This window comes from Pholis gunnellus, assembly GCF_910591455.1.
Source record: "Pholis gunnellus genome assembly, chromosome: 23".
NCBI classification, from domain to species: Eukaryota; Metazoa; Chordata; class Actinopteri; order Perciformes; family Pholidae; genus Pholis; species Pholis gunnellus.
Window position 1 is genome coordinate 2,711,329 of NC_136550.1, and position 24,075 is coordinate 2,735,403.

Consider the following 24,075-nt stretch of genomic DNA (forward strand, 5'->3'; position numbering starts at 1 on the left):
TAGCTAGCTGTGAACACTGCAACGCCTACAAACTAATGTAGTGAATAATGTGCTGAAAGTAGCAGTCAGTATTGAGCTAGTTTTACCCTGCAAGGTTCTGGTTGGCTGAGTCGACTGAGTCTGGCAGGACACACACACACACACACACACACACACACACACACACACACACACACACACACACACACACACTCTACTTTCATCTATTGATCACACAGATGCAGCCAATTTACTTGAGTTGGGGAAACTTGTTTATCTGCCTGAAGCAGCATAAGGAAGTATGTGGTGAGGGTGTCAGCTCATCATGGGTCACCCTGGGCTTTTTAGTGATAGGTTGTGTGGCGCTGTCTGGAACACACACACACACACACACTGATATCTGCCTCTACACTAATCATCTTTATGTCCATCGCACCAGCAGCTGATAGGAAGCATGTGTGTGGTGACTTTGTGTCTCTGCGTGTGTGTGTGCGTTCAAGCTCTTCAGATTATCACAAGTGACCCCTATTAGAGTCAGCATGACCACACACACACACACACACACACACACACACACACACACACACACACACACACACACACACACACACACACACACACACACACACACACACACACACACACACACACACACACACACACACACACACACACCCTCTGTGTCCCTGCTCCCTTTGACACAGTGCTTGAGTCAGCAGATCTCGAAACCTCTTTTCTCTGACTGCCTTTTAATTTATCTTTTCCTTTCCTTTCTTCCTTCTCTTGCCAGGTCAAACATTCCGTCTTTCATAATATCTCACACACCCTTATCTTCTTTTAAATCTCTGCTTTTGTCTCGTCCTCGCCTCCCCCGGAGGAGGCAGAGGGAGTGTAGTGATGAAGAGTGCTTTTTGCTGACGTCACTGAAACAAATGGGCCGTTCGCTATCGAGGACATCGGGGTTTTTAGGGGGGGTTGGCGACTCACACCGCAACTTTACACTGTCGTAAAAAAAACCCACACAAACGTTGTTGACACACACACACACACACACACCTTACTGTTCTCTCCCTCCTGCCCTATCTATTACACACACAGGAAAAGCTGTGCGTCCTGCTACCATCAGCACTTTCACCGCTGTCCTCGCCAGACCGTCCCTGTCTCCTCTCATGTCCTTAATGACTCTCACACTCCGTCTCCTTCCTACCACCTTCCCTTCCCTCTGTTAATGTACTCCATGCTATGCCTGCATTCGGTTTTGATGTACAGAGTCACAGCTCTCTATTCCTGATTCCCGATGCACTTAGGTGCAATCAATCAGACTGTAATTCTCCCCGCTGACACTTATATCCAGTCCTGAAGAATAAAGTATGATTGGTAGGATATCTGAGGTCTTGACGTCCTTGAAAACAAACTCCTAAAACTCAGTTTTTCACAGCGTTGTGTTATATTGTATCTCTGGCAAATCTTTGTGCTGTGACATTCCTCGAAGTCACGGAGGGAAAACCATGAGGGCTGTTTAAAAAAAGGCTACTCATCATAAAAATAAATAGCAATGTTTAAGCATGACAGGTTAGGGTTGCATGAGTTTGATTTTCTGCTGCGGTCAAGTGAGCAAAAGCATTTCATTCCCTGGAATAAAGAACTCTTTAGAGAACTGTTCAGGACGGGCCGAGTGCTCGGCCTGTGGTGTTTTTCTCAATAACCGCACAAACAAACAACTTCACACACACACGACACTGCGCTTCCTTTGGTCCTCGGCAATACAACCGGCATGACAAAAGCTGAGTCACACCCAAGTTTCAGCCACTCACGGCCAGAAACACCAGTGAAATACGCTCCGGTTTGTAGGAACAAACAGGGGCATCACCAACTTAAAGGGCCCCTAATAGTTACTATTCCACCTCTTACAAAAGGCCCCTAAAACAACTCAAATGTAGGTACATTGTGCATGATCTTCCCTTGAAGTTTTACTATCAATAGTTAATAGTTTTACTTCAGGGAGAGAGTTTGGAGTCTGTCGATAGCAACATTCCCAGAAAGAGAAAGGGTGAAAAGTAAAGCTAGACGTTGTTTGCCTGGAGCCCTAAAATCACTAAACACGCACAAAAACTCACCCAAGTAGCAGTTCATCGTAGTGAGAAACACCGGCATGGTAGGCAACCTGGGCCCCTAAAAACTATGGCTTTATTATGATTTTTAGGTATGAAAAATGTTACTATTCCAACTGATGGAACCCAGAAATAACTTACAAAAGCACTTAGAAATATGCAACGCAGCTACTCCTGACTGTGTGGCTGGGAAACATCTCTCCCAGCCATTGTTTGGGGTTTCCTGCAGGGTTGTTTTTGGTACATATTGGCCTATCATACAAAGGCCTGGAAGCAGAGGCACACGCTGATACATAAGTGAGACAATAGCCAGACAGGGAGTCAGGACTCCGCACATAGCTTGTAGATTAGTCCTAAATTAAAAGCCGTACGCATACGTTAATCTGCAAAGACCCAGAGGTACGGACACAACGTGTGCCGGCGTTCCTTTAAAAACGCTCTCTTAAAAGAGGCTTTGTGCCGGCGCCAGAAGAGAAATCGTGATCACAGATATCGACCGACTCTTAATCGCTCAAAAGAGTCAGAAAGCCACCGGGGAGCGAGCCAGGACTGCTTCTTAACAGGCAGCCGGAAAAACTGGAGGTGAAGAATTGAATGCGTATCAATACAGGGCTGTCAACTAACCCTTAACACACACATATACACACACAGTATATACAATGGACCATTACTGTGATCACCAACCCACACCTGTCGAGATATTTACACTGAATTCACCTCTTTGCTCTGAGTGGTATATATATATATATGATATTATTATCTTCTCCTTGAACCATTTCCTTTTCTTATTCCTTCCCTACCCCCTGCTCTCTTCATCTCCTTCTATTACTTCTTCCCTCACATACATTATTCTCTCCTTCCCTTTGTCCTAATTTCCTTCTCTTCCTGTCCTTCTGTAACTCCTTTCCTTCTCTACTTCCTCTTACTTCTCGACCTTCTATATGTCCTTGTTTCCTCCCTTCTCCCTACCCGTCTTCTTCTGTACTCTTCTTCCTATCGTATTAATGTCGATGTCCTGTAAGCTTTCTTTATTCTCATCAGACTCAAAGCACCGCACATATTCCTGGGGAGACACCGTCCCAGACAAATGAAATTATTTCAGGCTTAGCAGCTCTTTAAGGCGGGGTGACCCCCGAGAAAATAACATTTGAGGGTGGAGCGTTCATCGTATCAGAAGTGGGCCAATGTTTAATATGTAAAGTGACTCAAATCAGCTTTCTGAATGCTTATACCCATCGTTACATTACCATGCTCTGCGGTAGCCCTTTAAAGATCCAATTATGTGACAAATAGTGATTTCTTTTCTTTTTTTGAGAAAGCCGCTTTTCCTTCACTGTAAATGTTCCTCACTGTCAGAGCGGTGGACACTGAACAAGGCCAAGCTGGAGCCAGTCAGCGTGTTGATCTGAAAAGGAATGAACAGTCTATTGACCCCAATTCTGTGGGTCTGCGGTTTCTAATTTTACGGCCAGATTTCTCTCAGCTCTGACTGGAACGGATGGCCCGGCCACGGGGGAGCAGGGACACCTGGCCGCCGAAGCCTCCGTCAGCACCGCCGGCCTGACAGGCCTGATGAATGCAGGCCGATGAGCGCGCGCACACGCACACACACACACACACACACACACACACACACACACACACACACACACACACACACACACACACACACACACACACGAAGCGATGCAGCGCTGTAATGTGCTAAAGGTTCGGTGGTGGAACAAACCTGTGTTGAAATAGTCAGGAGGAGAGCTAGCAAGGTTAGCAGCACCGCTAACGGCAAACGTACGGAATTACTGTACATTATATTAGCAGTTTCCACTAAAGAGCATCCAGTTGACTGTACTTGAACTATTAGTAATGCTTTAATAAAGCTTTCAGAGAATGACTGTGGTAATAACATGAGGAACAAGATTACAGTGCATCAGCGTTAACATTTCATATCCACAGCTGGACTTAGGTACTTGCTAGAAGCGAAATAGAACCTAATTAAAAGGTATTAGTGTGGACAAAATTATGCTTTTTATTACTTAAATATTACTTCACAATGAATTGGAAACACTAAAATGATAGGAAGACAATAACATGAAGCTATATTAATATTAAAAAGATCACTCTTCCTCTTAACTTAGTTATTGTTGACCAGAATTAGAATAAGAGTTAAGCCACAGTGGTTGTGATCTCTGCAAACCCTCCTTGTGTTACGCAGACTTTAGGGATTAACAGGGTTTGTTGCTGAGACATGAACATCAAATAGAGTTCAATGTGAAAGTGACAGCTCAGAGATGAATCAGCCTACAGCTTGGGAATACCTCTAAACCACTTCCTGCTGCTCCGCAGTGACCTACTTATGATTCGGTTCATCAAACGATGCGGGTATTTACACATCTTGAGCAAACATTTAGAGCAGAGTCATCCGATGACCTCGTGTCTCGCTGAAGAGTGTGCGAGTGTCACTTATGAACCTCTCCTGATGACATAACGGGTTATTATTAAGCACCTAGAAAGGTTATTTTAGCAGCAGTGAAATCAGCGAGGCGGCTGCTCGGCTGTCGGTGAGTTCAGAAGCTGGTTTTTCGTGGAGCGAAAACACACAGTGATCTCACACCCGAGTCTTCCCCTTTGCAGAGGAAGTTTAGATTGATGTAATAAACAAGGAACACACAGAAGGAAGCGTTGCGTAAGATATCTCCACTAAAACAGGGAAGCAGTGCTTCCCTGTTTTAATGGAAACTGAATGGAATGTGGTGCAGGGTGTGTCTGTGTGTGCACAAGAAGGTAGAGAGCGTATTAGCCTTTGCTTTCAAGATGTGTATTAAATATGTATGTGTATATGAGCGTAATTACCCCCTTTTGGTTCCAGAAAAGCTTAGTTCTACAAAGACGTTTATCAAATATGGAAACAGTCTGCAGAACACGAGCTGCTTTTTTTAAAGGAATAGTTTGGAAAATCAACATATTTTGGGGAAAAGTTCTGGTATTGGTACGGTTAATGTGGAGCTACAGCCAGCAGCCAGTTAGCTTAGCTTAGCTTAGCCAAAAGACAGGAAACAGCTAGCCTGGCTCTGTTGAAAGGTAATAAAAACCACACGTTATATGTTGTTTGTTCAAAACCAAAATAAAAGCAACACTTTATGCTAAGCTAAGCTAACTGGCAATAGCCACGTATGTACAAAATGTTGAAGTATTTCTTCAGAGACGTTACAAGAAATGGGAAAAACTGCATTGAAAATAAATGTGTCACTGAATAGATAGCATAAAGTACAAAGTAGAAGGCAGAAAACAATATGAAATTGCATAATCGTAGGTATACTACTGCACATTACCTATTGATCATACATGCCGTGTTGTGATCAATGAATATATGTCACAACAAAGCAACATGCTGGGCTGCTTTGGACTCCTGTCTTCATCAAATATACATGAAACACACCAGAGTGGACGGCTCCAAAAGGGCAGCAGTCCATCCGAATATCAAAGTGACTTCTCGTGTTCCATCAATTGTGATTTAAAGGGTTCTGAATTATTAACAGTGCGCTAGAGGACTGATGTAAATGCGAGCTACAATAGTGTATGTGAAGAACAAAACACTTAATAAAACTACAACTCTCGCTCTAGAATTAATCTCTCCTCCCGCTTTGAAAAGCTGCATATAAATTGAGACATTTTATTGACTCGGGCTTTGATCAGACCTCTTCATGCAAAAAGTTCTCCCAAACATAGCAGGGATTGGTTGCTTTTTAATTCCCAATTATTGTGTCTGAAAGTACGCAAATCCATGGGAGGGACTGTGTTATTCTTCCAGCTTTCAACCAAGTTCATTCATTTGATTCTTCATTTGCTTTTATCCTTGTCCCACATCTCCCTTCCAGCTCACACTGGGCTAATTCATTTCCTCCGCACTCCACAGTTATTTCTATTATTCACTCCAGGCGTCCCGATGTGTACGCTGCAGCTGAACACGCCGTTTGTGTCCAAATCATCCTCCCGCCTGCACCCCCCCCATGAACATAAATGCGTTCCTGCGTGTGAGTGTGTGGCGTTTCTTCTGCCTCCTACCTCGTTGCCGTACATCATGAGGTGGTGGGTGGCGATCAGGGCCTTGAAGACCACCACCCAGCTGGAGTTGGCCGTGCGCTCGAACAACGTGTCCGCCAGCTGGGGAATGCTCACGTTCATCTCATTGGTGCAGTGGATCAGATCTGGTAGGAATTTAAAAAAAAAAAGACACGCAGAGAGTTACACAAGAGTAGCAATGAAAAAGACAGCTGTACCAAGGACAGACGAACACGACGCACCCACTTCAGATGAATTTTAAAAGCGACTAAAGTGTGAAGGACACGTTTTAGAGGCTGAACTTTTTCTAACCCCTTTCATCCTCGGCTGCACCATCTCCCTCTTCTCTTGTTCTTAAAAGTATGTTCAGGTGTCATTCGTCATTAAGGCTTCCTGGCAACTACAACTCTGTAGTATTACCTGCTAAAAGATCATATTTCACTAGTTTTACATATATTAAAGTATTAAATTAGAGCTCATGTTGTAAGCTGCTTTGATTTGAATCAATATGTCGAATAAAAAAGGAAGAAATAAAGCAGAAGCATGTGACTAGAAGATGATTTTTAGGAGACCTGGGAGAAGCTTTCACTTAATACACTGATGAGAGAAAATATAGATAACATAAACCAACTTTTTCCCCCATTTACATGTTGAGAAAACCACAGATACGTCCCAAGATCCTATCGAGCTATCGATGCATTTTAATTTACTACGAGCCGAGTGTATTTCGATAGGATCTGACCGGATACACCCGGTGTGATTTGAGCGGCTTCTTATAAAGATCCAGTGTCTTCACTCACAACAGGTGACACACACACATCAATACGGACACACGCGGCTACAATTGATGCTTCACACCAGATATCGCTTCTTGTCGTTTCATCCCCCCCCCCCTTTGGCGTTCTCCGCCTCTTTCATTCCTTCTCTTTTACTTCCCCCCACCCGTCTCTCCCTCTCCCTCCATCACACCTCCACATCCTTTGTTCCTCACCGCAGGACGTTAGGAAGCTGCCGGCTCGCGCACCTGTTAAGAGTCCCGTCGGGGAGGCTTCATCATCACAATCAGGGCGGGCGTGCACGTGCACGAGTGTGCACGTTCATTCAATAAAGCCCTATCTTCGCTCTCAGCTTGCTTAGGGCATCAGCTCCCTCGAGCACTTGCCCACACATACAGTAACAAAACAGACTTCTACAGACCAGCATTATTCTCTCTCTCTCTCTCTCACTCACTCACACACACACACACTCACACACACACGCTATTTATCCAATATAAATGAGTGTCATGTACAAGGTGCATTACAGCACAATGCATCCATTTAGTGGTGTGAACGACAGAGTGAGAGGATTTCATGGCTTTTGGGAATCGTTCCAGCGATATGAATGCATCAGAATGTTGAATGAGTCCTTTCAATAGCAGCTGTGCTGACCTCGCTAGAGATGCTCCAATACCAAGAAAACCAAATACTTGCTTTGATTAAAAGTCAGTCTTGGCATTAGCAGTTTAAATTGTGTAAATCATAGGCTGCATATGTAGCTAGTGAGGTCATAATTCCATCTTGAATATCTGTACAATAGAGCTTGAACGCATCATAATGTAACTCAATGCAACCTCTGTTAGCTCCGTTATTTAGTCAATATTGATGTTTTGCGTACTTCAGTAACGGCACTTACGATCTTTTATCCTAAACCTAACGAAGTACTTTAGTCGCCAGATCCTCACAGAGTTTCCTGTGGAGTCGGAAGTTTATTTTGAAAAGACTACATGCACGCAACGAGTGGAAATTGACACGCGTTGCTGGATTTTGTAGGAAAACGCACGAAAAAAACCCTTTATGGTAGGATATCATACTGTTGTATGAGGACACGTTGACGAGGGATAGTTTCCTAGACTGGTATAGTTAGAAAAACCTCTCTAATCCTCCCTACTGCCTCCCTACTGCCTCCCTGCACCACACCACCAATGCTGATTAGATACTGAACCAGCGGCTCCGTTTTCATTTCATCTCTTTTATTTCTGCGGCTAACTCGTCGGTCCATCTCGCCTTCTGTTTTTAACAGAGCTCATGTTTTTACATTAAGTCTGGAAGTGGTGAGGGTGAGATATAGAGAGAGAGACACAGAGAGAAAGAGACAGACAGAGAGAGACCGATACAGAGAGACAGACAAAGAGAGAGAAAGAGACATAGAGAGACAGAGGGAGAGAGGGAGAGAGAGACAGAAAGAGAGAGAGAGACAGAACTAAGAGGAGGACTGATTAGGTCTGTGGGGACGCATGTGCATGCGAGTGTGTGTGCTCGTGTGTGCGTGTGTGTGTGTGTGTGTGTGTGTGTGTGTGTGTGTGTGTGTGTGTGTGTGTGTGTGTGTGTGTGTGTGTGTGTGTGTGTGTGTGTGTGCTCCAGTGATAATGTAAAGAGGGTACATGTGCTGACTTAATCAGGCAGAGTGGAAAGCATTAGATGCCACTGATCCCAGACCAGGGGGAGAAAAAAACTGGGGAGGGTGAGGCAAAATAATGGGACAGACAACAAAAAAGAAAAGAACAGAGGGTTAGGGGTGAGGAGAGAAGAGAGAGGGAGGAGACAGGGGAGAAAGAGAGAAAACCAGCAGTCGAGTATGAATAGAGGGAAAGGATAACGAGACATGAGCGTCTCTTCATCGGGACAATTTACAGGAATCCACACACGGCTCAACAAGCGTCCTCGTCTCGCTTCCTCTCTCCTCTGAGGGTGTGTGTTTGTTTGTCTTCCCCACCCCCCCCAATGCAAACCCTGACAGATTATTCTAACCACAAAGATCCAGTCCTCAACGGCAAGACTCTTGACTCACTACACGATACTTCAGAGGAGATACGACTCAATGTCAAAAGTCTGTCCACACTTCAAAGCCCAGCTGAAGGACACGACTGTACTGTATGCATTTAATTAGTCTTAAATAATCAGACTGCATTACATTGATCTGTGTGGGTGTTTTAAGTCTAGATTAATGGACACATCTCAACATATCAGGTGTGTAGGCTGAATAAATGCTCCAAAAAGAGACTATTTATTCTGTACAATGACGACACTACACATTTACTTACGAACTAAAATATTTGAGTCTGATTCCCACACGTTTTACGTTTCTTGCCGAGAGTCTTGAGACGATTAGCTTATCTTAGCACCTCTAAAGCTCACGATTAAAAGGTTTTATCTCCGTCTGTTTAATCCGTACATGAATGTAGAAGTGCTTCCAGTTTAATGCTAAGCTATCGATTAATCAAAACTATACAATATTGACAGCAGAGCGATTTATCGATTGATTACGAGAGAAAAACACCAACCAGTCCCTTGATCCAGCCATCCAGCCACACACACACACACACACACACACACACACACACACACACACACACACACACACACACACACACACACACACACACACACACACACACACACACACACACACACACACACACACACACACACACACACACACACACACACACACACACACACAGTGATCTCATTCCCAACAGTGACCTTCTCTGTTCCTCTCTGATGTGAGCTCCATTGTTGCTGCTCATCGGTTGACTTTTGACTGAACCACAATAGACCGGAGACTTCCTGGTACTGAAGGAACCAGTGTTAGCGCTCAGGGAGCTAGTGAGGAAGTGTGTGTGTGTGTGTGTGTGTGTTCGGTACACTTTGGTGCAACAAACCAAGAGAAATCTATCACTATCTACTATGTCTCTCTCTTTCCATTTCCTCGTCTGTCTGGTGCATCTACCTGGAGAACATAGAACTAATTAACCCTGAACAAAATCTGTTTTTCTCTTCCTGATTGTCACTTTAAACCTCTTCCTTCTCTTTTACTGAACACCTAATCAGTTCTTCGTTGAATCTTTGTAGACGATTGTGACAAGAAATTCCTTCCAAAAAACACAGTGACAGCTGTCGACTGTCTGGTGTTCGCATACCTTTTAAAGCTGGCATCAGTCAGGATAAACCCCTTACATTGACTTCACATTCTCAGTCTCAGCTACGAGATTTGGAAAGTGGGATCCAGACAATTCGGCGAGCCTCCCGGTGGGATAAAGTCCGAGGTGGATTAACCCCTCGTGACCAGACCTGCGATCAGCTTCTCGATCCTATCTCGGCATCTTTCTAAAACCCTCCGTCTGGGCGTGACATCAGTGCTTTGCTTTGTGTGCTCGACACAGCCTCGGCCCCTTCAGAGACCACCAGAGGAAGGTCAGCCTCACATAGCTGGAATTCCTAAAGGGACGGCTCGGTGGTAGAGGACATAATCTGGACAAATCTCAAAGACTTTACACGTTTAAATCAGATTGTTTTCATGAAGGGAAGACGGCATGTTGACACAGTTCTGTCGACACACACTGTGAAGGGACACTACCAGTGAAATCACTGAACTTGTGGCCTTCCTACTAATACAACGCCCGTTATTTCCTTCATTGCTCAACCGCGTTGCCCAAAAAGTAATGATTAGCCGTGCAGAATATCAGTGCAATGAGTCTTCACACAGTCATCAGAATGGGCCAATGAATACCTGGAAATGTAAGAACATCCGACTGGTCATATTCCCATTCTTTCATTTATAATAAATACTTTTAAACGTTGCTTGATCTGAATATTTAAATATGTTTGGTATACTGACAGGAAACAGGCTTCACTTGATTGACTTTCCCAGAGCTGGAAAACACTTTGCATGATTTCTACAAGTCCGAAGACCTTCAACAGGACTGAAACCAATACAGCCCTTTGCTGATATCACGGGAACGTTCTCCACGGAGGTCGGAGGTCAACTACACGACTTGTAGGGACTCAATGTCTCACTCGAGGACATTTTCCATCAGGGCGGATATTTGCCAACCAGAGGGCTTTAACGGTGGTCATCCAGTTAAAGGATGACGTCTCTTTAACTGCCTCGACCACCCGGCCCTTCCGATCGCTCCGCAGGGGAGTGAGATTACCGAGGTTTAATAACGTCGCTAGCCACCTTCACTCAGAGTATTTCGGGTGGTACGCACACGCCAGCAGACACCACACAGATGAAAAGCCAGACGCAGGAGTGCAGCCCCAATCTGTTAAAGATTAACGCGCCGCAGTATCAGCACCTTGTCTGGCATGTAGCAGTAATCTCCTTCTCTGCTCTGTCTGTTTCCGTGTTAGGGACTGCAGACAAGGTTCGCCTCAAAAGAGGATTCCCTCGTCCCTCCCTCCTTCCCTCCTTCTTCCCCTCTCAAATCCTTCTGATAGGAGGTGGAGAGGGAGGACAGAGAGAGCTGTGAAGAATTGTAAGTGAATTGTAAGCTTGCTGAATTTGAAAAAGAAGCATCTTCTTTGGGCTTTTACAATCACACTAAGCCCTGAATAACAGTGCTTTTTGGTTGTTGTAAATACTGAATAAAAAGGGAATTCTTGTTTTGTAGTCAGGGAAAACATGACGCTCGTCTATGACGGTCTCACCTCGCTGCCAACACAATCAAAAGACACTACGGAGGTTTGAGCATCATCATTATGTTATGTTATTAGATTAACAAGCCACAAACAAATGATTATTTCATTATCATTCAGTAGTTTGCACACAGAAAAAGAAAAAATATCAACGACAACTGGGAAGTCGCGTTTTGGGAAATGTTAAAGGACAAAATAAGTGATCACGGAGAGGCGGAGGCAGCAGAAGGAACAGATTATATATCGTTTTCTTGCCACTTTCGGGCCTTTAGAGCGCCTTTTTCTGGCAGAAAAGCGTCCGCAGTGCGCTAGTTAGCTGACGGAAGAAAGAGGCAGCAAGTGACAAAATGTCACCAGGAGTTGGTCTACTAATGGACTTGTTCTATAGCTTTAATTATCCCCTTGAGGTCTGAAATAAGAGTGCCTCTGCTCTGTCTCTCTTAGTCACACAGATATATATATATAGAGAGAGCGAGACAGACGAACTCTCTCGTCTCCAGCTGCCATGTTTTCATCGGGGGGGGATTCGTGAAATCTTGTCAAGTGGATAGGATGGAAGTCTCTGCACAAATGTCTCGGGGGGGAATGTCTACCGGCTTCTGTCAGAAATAAAATAAAAAGAGGAGAGTGACGCAGACAGAGACAGGCAGACAGACGTACAGGTAGACTACGGGAATAAAAAACAAGCAGTGAACCCAAACCAAAGGCTCCTGAGAGAACACGGCTAAAAATAACCATCAGAATGAGAAGAGGAGGACTGAATGTTCCCCAACACACTCACAGACAAAGCTCATTTAAAAACCACGTACTACCTGTACTCAATCCACCAAATGAGTAAATGGAGTTCACTCTCACTGCACTGTGAGACCAGATGCTACATTATAAACTAGAAGAGGTGTACTCAGTAGAGAGCCAATCTCAGCCAGGTGTGTCTGCAACAACCACTGCTGTAGTGTGTGAGTGAATGAACACAACACACTGCTGTTTAACTCCAAGGTTACACGCTAAGGTGTCGTAAAAACTCACTTCATTCAAAGTCAAAACGCACATTAAAAAAACTCACAATATCACAAATATCTTGTCGATCCTGAACGATGGAATGGTGTTAGATGGAAGCAGGCTAACGTTACGTCTCCCCTGTGTTGTTCTGGTTACTTTTGAAACGTGCTTCAACGTGCAACTGTGATATTAGTTCAAATCGATCACTACAGCGCGGTAAGTATCACATATTCACTGAGGATGTAGCTCGTCTGCAACTGATCCCGTACACACTTAGAGACGCTGAAGCACTCTCACGGGAGGCGCTGTAATACATCCATCTTCACACACACACGCACGCACACACACACACTCCCTTGGGCTTCACTTGAAACGCCCGTATCAGACAGTCAGCAGTAAGCCTTCTTCTTCTTCTTCTTTCTTGCAGCCTGGTCATCTAAACTGGGCCTATCTCCGCTCTGCAGCCAGGGAGGAGCCCCCCCGCTCTGTTTGGATTGCATTAGACTCGCCAACAATCGCTGGAGACACAGGCGACCCCACCGTGTTACTAACCAGCTCCACCCTGCTGCAGATCCATCAGGGCTGGAAACAATGGAGCACAGATAGCACAGGAAATAAGAAAGAGTATTTGTATTCTTTCATGTGCTCAAGTCCCATTGAGCCCTTTCTGTTCCTCGAATACTTTCTTTAGGTGTTAGTCAGGAAATAAACCACACTGCATGTGTGTGTACGCTGTGTAATGAGGGTGCAGGATGAGAAGAGGAATCAAGATTCAACAGAATATATATTGATCTTTAAAGTGGACCAGACATGTTGATTCTTCACACTGTGTGAAAGGAATAATAATTGATGATAACACCGCAGCTATTGTGTATATTTTTCCATTTTTTAAGAGAGGATAAAACCGCAAAGTCTTGTGGAAAAGGTGTCCAAGCGCCAGGTGTTTGGCGTGGGCTTCACATGATAGAGTTTGATTGACACGGATTGATAGTTTGTTATATCTCAATGACATAAACAGTGTGTCCGTGTCCCAAACTAACCCAGAGACACACTGCAGCCCAGACAGAGCCAGGCACAAAGCATCAGTTTATCATGCAAGTGTAACCTAGTTTAAAAGGGTTTGGCTAAAAATGGCCCCAGCGACACGACATGCTGTGAAATGGAGCTGTGGGGCCAGCGGCTCAGCCGGCTGGCGAAAACGATGTGGCACATTGTGTTAAGCTTCCATAACCGGAGCGGTTACCGAGTAGAAAAGGCCTTAAAAAACAGCCTGACTAAAGGTGCTTTCACACCTGCGGTGCGGACCCGGGAGGAACATTGTGGGATTTCAACCCTGGTCCAGCTCCTGGAAAATCAAATTCTGGTGACTGACAGACGTTTATGCAGCACTTGAATGCCTCTAGTGTGTTTATTTATGAAGAAATAAGGAATTATAAGCATTATAAGACAGCAAATTGTTTTGAGTAACGACTAACAGGTGGAGACAGGGCGGTACAAAAGCTCCCAGAAGCACAGACTGGCTTATGAGGAGTCTTGTACGGTAACCATCAGAGGCTTATTACTGCTTATTATTATCTTTTTAATGGACTTAATGAACAGACAAACACAAGAGTCGGATACAAGCACAGCATTTTTAACAGCTTTTGACCCATTAATCAGGGAGAATACCCCATGCAGATGATTCATACGGTTGCTTCATGAACAGATTCCACAGTCAGCAGATGGATTAAATAAAAACCCTGTGGTTGGTATTCTTTGCTTTCACACCACAAACCAAACACACCAGAGTCCACTTGGACCTGTGTTTCTGGTCCCAAACGAACCGTATACTAACCGGACAAATGGACCCCAGTTTGTTGTTAACTTCACCAAACTGCTGAGCTTGAATCTGTGGTTACCATCTCTGTTAAGAATAGCATGAAGGCTGGTATTACACTGCCTGAGCAGGGCACCAGACAAACGGACATTTCTGCAAGTCAGCAACAACTTTCACAAAAACAAAGTCTAAATGGTTGGGAGTTTGTAGACATTTGAAACAAAACTGGTTCCTTTACAGGGCTTTAAAGTTATACTTCCTGCGTATATTTTGTCATGTGTCTATGTCTGAAAACAATAAGAAAATCCATGCATGCAGCCAGCTAATATAGTGTAAATATAACCATGTGCACGTCTACATCCACAGCCTTTCGTCCACGGCGGGTGATGCATCTAGCAACAGCCGACAAAAGGGTCAAAAACAACATGTCAAATGTTTCCTGCCAACAAAACATTTCACTTTACCGACACCGGAACAAAGAGGCAGACGCTCCACGAGAAGTGCTGCACAGTAAACATGCATCACTGGGGTGAAAGGTCAAGATAAGCTGAATAGAAGCTCGTATTATGTTGTGCTGTCATGCTGCTATTTAGTTTACTCCCTACACAGCTCCAGGGACTTAAGGTCGGGGTATGCTCGACAGGAACTAGTGCTCACCAAGAGGCATCCGACCACGGCTGGAAGAAAGTGTTTTTAGCTTTTATTCTGGGCGCACAGAACTACGCTGTAATGGTTCAAATGGAGATAGCGCCGCACATGTTTTTCCAACCTTTAACACACGAAAAGTGACAAAGAGGTGAGCTCCAGAGAGAGACGTTTAAATCCTCCTTTGGGAAATGTCAGCCCCTCCAAATCAGACTGCGGAAAGGTGCTGGGGCAAAGGGTTTCAGACGTTGTTCGACTCTCCGAGACGAAGCACGCCGACGTCTTTACCGAGCGTCATAGCGTCTTCGTCGCACCTCTGAAGTTGCAGCAACAGATTGATACTCATCCTCCATCATTCATCACCCATCTCTGTTATTACATTGTTGAATGTTAATATCACTAAATTAACAACCGATGACTCAAGATTTCTGCCTGGGTGCCTCAGGTTTTTCTGAAGCCGATTTCCTTCCTCTCGTTCACCTCTTTGCCGACGTCGGACGGCACTTTTCCGACAGCAGACAGACGGTCTAGATGAGGCGTGAAGAAGGCCATCAGCAGCACATCGAGCTGAAACAACAACCTCTGAACGAAGCCGGGGTTTTCACTTTACCAGCCGTTTACATCACTTCGTTTACACCGTGTGTGTGTGTGTGTGTGTGTGTGTGTGTGTGCAGCTAAGAATAATAAAGCAATGTTGACCGATTAGCAGAATCGATAAGAGTACTAGTAACGATATAAATGCTAACGGTACCCAAACCATAACGCTTCCACGCAGGAACAAACAGGGAGAGTGACTTCATTCTCTGCTCGGGTAGACGCACTACCTCTTTAAATAGTCTGCTGCTATATTAATACTCTGAATATCACATTTGAGTTGATTAGATATTCCATTATCTGAAGCTTCATTAGTCTCGTGCAACGGTTGTAAAACCACGGCCGTTACTGAGGCTGCAGCCGGTTCCACCATCAAACTTCCCCTCTCTCCGCCAAATAAAGCCCATTTAACACCAGCCAATTGGCTGTTGGTTTGCTGCCATGACAACAGAGTGCCGGTAAAAGGGGGTGCGGGTGTGTGTGTGTGTGTGTGTGTGTGTGTGTGTGTGTGTGTGTGTGTGTGTGTGTGTGTGTGTGGGGGGGGGGGGGGGGTCAGTTTAAATGCCACAACGTCTCTCTTAACAGCTGTAAGATGGTGAAACAATCGGCGTTTCAATGATGACGAAGTGGAAAGAAGTGGCCTCCTAAAGTGTGTGTGTGTGTGTGTGTGTGTGTGTGTGTGTGTGTGTGTGTGTGTGTGTGTGTGTGTGTGTGTGTGTGTGTGTGTCTTTGCATCACTTAGCTGCTTATAAAAGACCTGGATTAAAAACACACACACACACACAGTCACTCTCATCTTGACAACTGCACACATGTGTGCATCGGAACCCTTCTGTCGTTGGTTTTTAATGACGATAATTCCCATAAATAAAAAGAAGCTGTTAAAAATGCTGATGAAGGACTCTCGTCTGCTAACTAGCGTGGGGGGGGGGGGGGGGTATTGAGGTGGACAGTCATGAGTCATGACACTAAATATGCTTTTAAAAGAGACACTTATTGTTCACCAGCGGTGCGTGAATGTCACGGCCCCCCCACCTGGGTTATCCGGTTATTGGGTCTAGATGCAAATATGCCGGTGAGATCATTCACAGCTTGCTGTCAGACGGTCACAGCTGCTTGCGGTGAAATTGTACCACGGGGAGAATGATAGTTGTGTGTGTGTGTGTGTGTGTGTGTGTGTGTGTGTGAACAGACAGAGTTAGCAACACAAGCTAACCTTGATGAGGTCGTTTGGTTCAGTGTGGTAAAGCAAAGCCGGCGTGGCTTTCACAGCAGTAGTGCGCAATCCCCGTGTTGTAGGGGGGCTGTGGATTACAATAGTTGAACATAAAACCTGCCGGTGTTCATCACATTAGCTGACTGAGTAACGATCGTAACACGCCGCCCGCCGGCCTCCTCGGCTCGCTAACCGACTCACAAATTGACTACGCTGCCCGAGTGAATGACGACCTCACGGATAACCCGCCTTCATCCCCGCCCGCCGGCCGCCCGTCCTCACAGCACAATGAACTTGACAGCCCCGATGTTACCTTCACGGGGGAAGTCATCAACCGCACAAACAACATGACAATCAGGGCCCATCCGTGCGACACCCACCCCCTCCCCCGGCAGCACCGAGGTCGTCGCTCTCACTGAGAAATCAATACCCTACAATGATTAAGCTTGACGCGGTGTATTGGCTGCGAGGGGTCTGGCCAAGTTCACTAAAGGGAGCGGAGACAATGCATGACTTTTGCTGAACGTCAGCAGCCGAGTGGAGGAGGAGGAGGAGGAGGAGGAGGAGTAGTTGACGGATGTGAGGCCGCTGAGCCGAAAGCATCGATCAAACATGCGCCGGTTCCCAGAAAAAACAGAACTTCAGCACATTTCGGTCGCAGCGATGGTGCCGAAACACAAACATTGTGCACACGACTCCCTCTTTACTTTTTAATAACATCCTTTTCTTTCCTTTTGTCGTTGTCCCCACTTGCTTCACCGCCACCTTCAACGTGACTCAGTTTAATTTCAACGTCAGCGACTGAGCTCTAGGTATTTGCGGTATGTGAGAGAGGTTTCCCCCCCAAAAAAACAGCGGGAGAGTAAATATGGAGTTTGTTTTTTTGTCTCAGTCACAGTCTGTCCTTTGCTGGCTCGTCTGATGACAGACTGGTTTTCTGTTGTCACGAGTGTTATCTCTCTCTGTGATTTGCTTTGAAGTCTGTCCAACAATAACCTGCTAGAAGAGTTCCAGGCACTGAAACACAAGATGTTTTTAAGAGTCGTTGGTTTTTCTTGGTTTCCGTTTGAACATCGAATGGGAGAACTACTTTGATCTCGCGTAAATCTACAAGGGAAAAAGTCCGAGTTAGATTAGTTTGCAAGACTGTGAAGGCCGACTAGTTAGGCTAGTTAGATGAGTTTCCATGTTCGGCGTGATGACGCTGAGTCACAAGAGAGGTATTTACTAACATATGTAATATCGTAGAGCAAAAACAACCACAGGCCTTATTTCACCAACCAAAAGTAAATTTTTTAAAAATGTGTCACGAGGGATCCGAAAATGCAAAACGTGCCGACTAATTTCCTGGTTTAGACACATATTTGATAGTCCCAGCGCCTCAGATTTAGCTTTTTGCTGTTAAAAATGTATTATATTTGGGTTTTGGACAGTTTCGCCGCAAATATAAGCAACTTTGAAGTAGAACTCAAACAATTGGTCACAAATTATCGAACTTTTCGCACATTTTTCAAACAAAAACGCCACGTCCGTGTCCTGACGTGTGATGATATTTTAAGTCATATATGATTGTAAATTAAGCATGTCGGACTGACGGTCAGTTAAAACAAGTCACGTTGAGCTCACAGAAAATACGACGACTATTTCTGACATTTTATAGATAAAGTAAATGCATACTTGGCTGCTGGTTGTGACATTTTCGGACATCACTTTGGGCATTGGGCAACTTAATAAGTAGATTATTATGTTGTTATGCTTCTTATGTGGCCTTTGAATATTCAAGGATTGATCAAATATATATTAATAATAGATTGCATCATCACAACAGCTGTCTACTTTTACAATAACAGTTGCTGCAAGTAAGCTAAATGCACAGAATGCATGAAGGTTAAAAACTCAAAGCCAGCCTGTATAATATTTCATAAAGGTAGTGTGTGTGTGTGTGTGTGTGTGTGTGTGTGTGTGTGTGTGTGTGTGTGTGTGTGTGTGTGTGTCAGAGCTTCAGGTGCAGTGTTTGTGCTGCTCTGTCTGCATTTGAAAGCCTCTTTTAAAGAAGAAGAAGAACAAAGGAGGTGGTCTACTCACAGTCCAGGTGTTTCTTCTTGGGTCCGCTCACTTCATGTGTGGTGGCTTTGCACACCGCCTTGCTGATGGCCGACCCGGTCATGCTGTGCTGAGCCGCTGCGATCCGATCCGTGATAGATTGTCCCGACATCTCTCTCTTTCTATCTCTCTCTCTCAATCAGCTGAAATAGCACAATAACGATCCGATCAATGGATCAACTCACACGTGACTTCACTGTCAAGTGGAGGGAAGCGGGTCGCGAACAAACACCCTACTGTTGTGAAAACACAACCTGTGTAGTAATCAGATCACCGGTTGGTTTAACTACACAATCAACAGCTGATTTTACAATATATATATGTAGTTTATCCCGACTATCTATATCTACCTAAATAAACACAACACGACGACACGGATCTAGTCTGTGTTAGCTAATGTTTCCGTTGCAGGAAAGAGTCCCACTGTGGAATGTGTAAACACCGTGAATTACTTTATGCCCACTAATAAACATGCTGGTTTGTTGTAACCCGGATGAGCTGTTTCGAGAGAGAACACACATTTAAAAAAAAAAAAAAAAAGGAAAAGTAATCCGTTTGGAGAACATCAACAATCTCGACAATCCTCCCCAAAAAAAGAAAAAAAAAATCTTTGAGTTCCTCCTCCACGTCAACTTGTTAGCTCGGGCTGTTTTAAGTTAGCTATCACTGGTCGCGCGGCAAAGCTCGTGCGTGAAAAAGTCCTTCGGAACAAAGCGGAACATCGTTTTTGAGTTTATAGCGAGATACGGTGTCACTGACGACAGGTGCGGCTGTTTTTTCTGACGGTGTGTCGAGGTGTTAGCCGAGGAGCTAGCGGCGGTTAGCTAACCTGCCAGCCGAACCGAGCCGAGTCTCTCCGAAGAAAGCCGAAGCCGGCGGAGCCGTTAAGTAAAAAAAAAAAAGAAGAAGAAAAAAAAATTGACAGCTCCTTTTTGTCTCGGTTGTTTCCTCTTTTAACGGTTGACGGCTCAGTCGGTGCTGTCCTTCGGCTGCCGACTCCACATTACCGGCTCGGTTTTTCTTTTGGGTGCTGCTGTCTGAACTGAAAAGTCTCGCCAGTGGTTTCTTTCTTGTTACGGACTGGCTGACTGACTGACTGGCTGGTTGGTTGCTGCTCTGCCGGACAAAATGGCAGCGTAAAAAATCAGCTGATCTCACAACTGTGCTGCCTTCAGGGGCCCCCTGCTTGGCTCGGAATCTAAACAACTACAATTATATTCTTTTGATAGTTTTTTTTTTTTGCTAATTATTATCTGCTTATCAACTTTACACATTTTTACAGACTGACTTTTATGTGGTGTCGTCGCTTTTCGGTTTTATTTTTATTTGTTGATTTTACTAAATTATTTTACTAAATATATATATATTATATTATATTATTTATTTCTTAGTTTATTTTTCTCCTTGCGACTGTCTCACTGAGCTTTCTGTTGTTATTATTATTGTCTTGCTTTTGCTGCTTTGTCTGTCAAAGCACAAACTCTGTTTTTAAAGGTGCTATATAAATAAAGTTATTATTATTATTATTATTATTATTATTATCACACAGTGTCAGAAAGAATACCCATATCATAACCCTGTAACAGCAACATTCACTGTACCTGTAATTAGATATATTTATAGTTTATTGAATGTGTTAAATATACACTGCTTTTAACATACACACATAGCTAAATTATAAAATATATAAGTACTGTAAGAACTATCAACAACAAAGAAAAAAAGGAAAAGAAAAATCCAGTGTTTCATGACTTCTTTTGTATTGTTCATGTGGTCTTCATGCTTAGTTGTTCCATTTACGACAGCTCTTGAACGCCTCTTTAGTCTATAGGGCGAGACCTGAGGAGTGTGTGTTGCCTTTAAGGTGTCACGGTTTAAATTGTAGCGGAATTTATGAAATAAACGTCTCAAATTTCACATCTTTTCACACCATAAAGACGTTTTCTTGCCAAAAACAACATCATCAAACTGACTTTTCACTCTTCACAAACGCATCTCTCGTGCCGCTCCAATCCAAATTTAAGGTCGTATTTTTAAATTAGTCCTCAGACACCGTGTCCTTGTTTGACTCCAGACTGTGTGGAACACGGTGTGCTGGAAGATCAGTGGGGGAAACCGCTCGTCTTGGTATCAGACCGGATCCGAGAGCTGAATAAATCAAAAACTCTGTCCGTGTTTCACACTCTGCAGGTTATAAAACGTCATGCCGCATGTTCCCAGTCATAAGATAAGTGGTTTGCATTGATTACATTACAGCCGCGTGTCGTGATGCAATAAACCATACACCAATACCATATGTGCGCGAGGACAAGAGGTGTTTGAGTTATGACAAAGAGAGAGAGAGGTGATAGATGACTATAGGTGCATTTTGTTTTCCTGCAGGGTATGTGTGTGTGTGTGTGTGTGTGTGTGTGTGTGTGTGTGTGTGTGTGTGTGTGTGTGTGTGTGTGTGTGTGTGTGTGTTTCCTTTCAGTTTCAGAGCTGCAGTCTGAAGTATTTCCCACCCGGGTGAGAAATACTGCAAATTGCCTCCAGTAGCAGCAGTAGCAGGTGAATTCCTGGAACCCACCGCTTCTTCTTCCGACCTCCAATGACCCGCCTCTCTCTCTCTCTCTCTCTCTCTCTCTCTCTCTCTCTCTCTCTCTCTCTCTCTCTCTCTCTCTCTCTCTCTCTCTCTCTCTCTCTCTCTCTCTCTCTCTCTCTCCTCACACCCGGAGAGAAAAGCCCCTCCACGCTGCGATGATTGATATGACGAACTGTCACAAGGGTGATGATGAACACGTCGATCTGATCAGCACTTGGACGCTGAAAGTGTGTGTGTGTGTGTGTGTGTGTGTGTGTGTGTGTGTGTGTGTGTGTGTGTGTGTGTGTGTGTGTGTGTGTGTGTGGATGCGATCCCCCTATAAGCAGCTGTCGACCTAACTGTGCTCATCTGGTTTCTTTTCTTCACACGTTTGCATAATCTAATGAGGTGCGTGTGTGTGTGTGTGTGTGTGTGTGTGTGTGTGTGTGTGTGTGTGTGTGTGTGTTTGTGTGTTGAGAAGAAGTGAAAACGTGCATGCAGCAGAAGTAAGAAGTGCAACCACAGTAGATGGAAATGGGGCCACCAAAGACGTGGCGCTGTTTCACAGCTGAAGCTGCGCCAACATGCGTGTCTTTTATGTGACAGCTGCGACTAAATCAACTGTTTTTCATTATTTAAAAAAAGGGGATTTGCAGTTATGTTCCTGCAGCAATTACAGTCGTTTAGTACATGCTGCTTTTCTCAAATCTCAAATAATGATATCATATCCCAAAAACATTATCAAATCATGTAAAACATGAAGGATTGATGCGCAGCAGTCCTCCAAAAAAAAACATTGGCTCGGCAGACAGTCTGTCTCCCCTCGACTTAACTGAGAGGAACTGCGGCACCCAGAGGACACCACGGTGAACTCGGGGTGACATCGAACCTCCATCCTGGTCTTCGTGAGGCATCAGAGTCAAACGCTGATTCTGGAGTGCTGTGTCTCCATCTGCAGGCGGAACGGCCGAACGCCCCTTTTTCCACTATATTTCCATTCCACATATAGTGCATATAGTGTGAATACTATTTGTGATGTGTGAACATTAATAGGGCTGCAAAACCTCAGAGATTACACTCAACCGTGATACAATAAAGTGTTCCTTCGTTAAATCACTCAGAGAAACATGCATCAATCCCAACATGTTTGTCCCAAATGGCAAATAAAGTCACTTGAACTGTAGTGGAACGACGATGTGAAAACAAAGCAACGGCATGAAAAGGGTCTATGATGATGATGATGATGATGACCCTTGGTATAGGCGGTATAAGCGAAGGATGGATGGCAGCCCTTTATTGTAAAAAATGTATAACTTATTATTTTAATACTATTATTTCAAAATAATCCCCCCCCCCTACAAAAAAAAAGCCCACAACATAGCTATGTAGCCTATTAACAGTGCAGTGTGTATTTGGCCCCATCTAGTGGTGAGGTTGCAGATTGCAACCAACTGAAACTTCTTCGAGAGTGCCAAGATATATATATATATATATATATATATATATATATATATATATATATATATATATACATATTTCTGATATGTACATATAAACCGCTCATTGTAAGGTAACGAAAACACAAAGATTCTTATTCTCAGGAGATTATGCACGAATGAAAACATACTTGTTTGAATAATATATCTGTGTAATATAGCCTCCGCTTGCATTCCTCTGATTTCATGTGTTTTTATGTTCCATCTTCAATCCTTAATGATTTTGTGTGGATGTAATATTCCAGGATGAACACACTCGTGCCGTCCTCTTTGTTTACCTTATTTTACGTCTTCATGCTTTCACTGGTAACCCCGTGTTTAACGTCACATTGCTCTGAATTGTGGGTAATTCTGCGAGGCAGACATGTTGCAAACTGTATAATCAACAAAAAGCACATGAAGCCTCCAAAAAGCTCACTCATTTATGTCCCTGGATCAACATGTATGCATGTCACGTGCGTGGAGAGGCCGTGGATGTGTGTGCATGATTCCAGGCTGAAATGTTAAACACTGCCGCTGCTGCAAAAACTTCAGCCTGTTTGAGATTCTCTCAGATCACTTATTCATTCATCGAGCTGTTAAGAGATACGAAGCTGTTGAATTATGAGACTGATAAAATTTAATTGGACCCGTTAAGATGCGAGACTTGCAGTCTAGCAGAGACGCTGCGTCCATTATTCAAGCAGACTGTGAGGTGACTCATCTTTCATCTGAAATGTAATTTTCTTATTTATCTGAAGACAGATGCAGAGAGTTCAGGGGCTCAGATAGAGGGCTGTTTGCTTTATAGAGGCTTTCATTTCAAAATCAGATGAAAGAAGACCAGTAGAATAGAGCACTCAGACTGAGATAAAGAGTGAAGCACGGCCTCGCATTATTACAATTTGTTTTGTACGACGGGTTGAATGCCACGTACTTGTGTCTTTTCACATCAATTGGCAGGAAAATAAGATGATGTTCTCAGTGTTATATAAAGGTCCGTTTCAAACTAAACTTCTGCACAAACAGACACATGGCTCAGGTTGATCATAGATG

The 24,075-nt window shown here is 44.1% G+C and overlaps 1 protein-coding gene across 4 annotated transcripts in view; it reads right to left on the bottom strand.

The window, feature by feature from the left end:
* Window positions 1–20,090, bottom strand: part of LOC306714854 (phosphatidylinositol-binding clathrin assembly protein) — a 60,836-nt gene extending 40,746 nt beyond the window's left edge. For all 4 annotated transcript variants that reach the window (XM_079185013.1, XM_079185011.1, XM_079185012.1 and 1 more), the window contains exons 1-2: window positions 18,964–20,090; window positions 6,153–6,295 (exon numbers count right to left, since the gene is read on the bottom strand). In XM_079185013.1, coding sequence (XP_079041139.1) covers window positions 6,153–6,295; window positions 18,964–19,093 — 273 coding nt within the window. In that variant the 5' untranslated portion in view covers window positions 19,094–20,090. The remainder of the gene's footprint in view (window positions 1–6,152; window positions 6,296–18,963) is intronic.
* Between the last annotated feature and the right edge of the window lie 3,985 nt (window positions 20,091–24,075).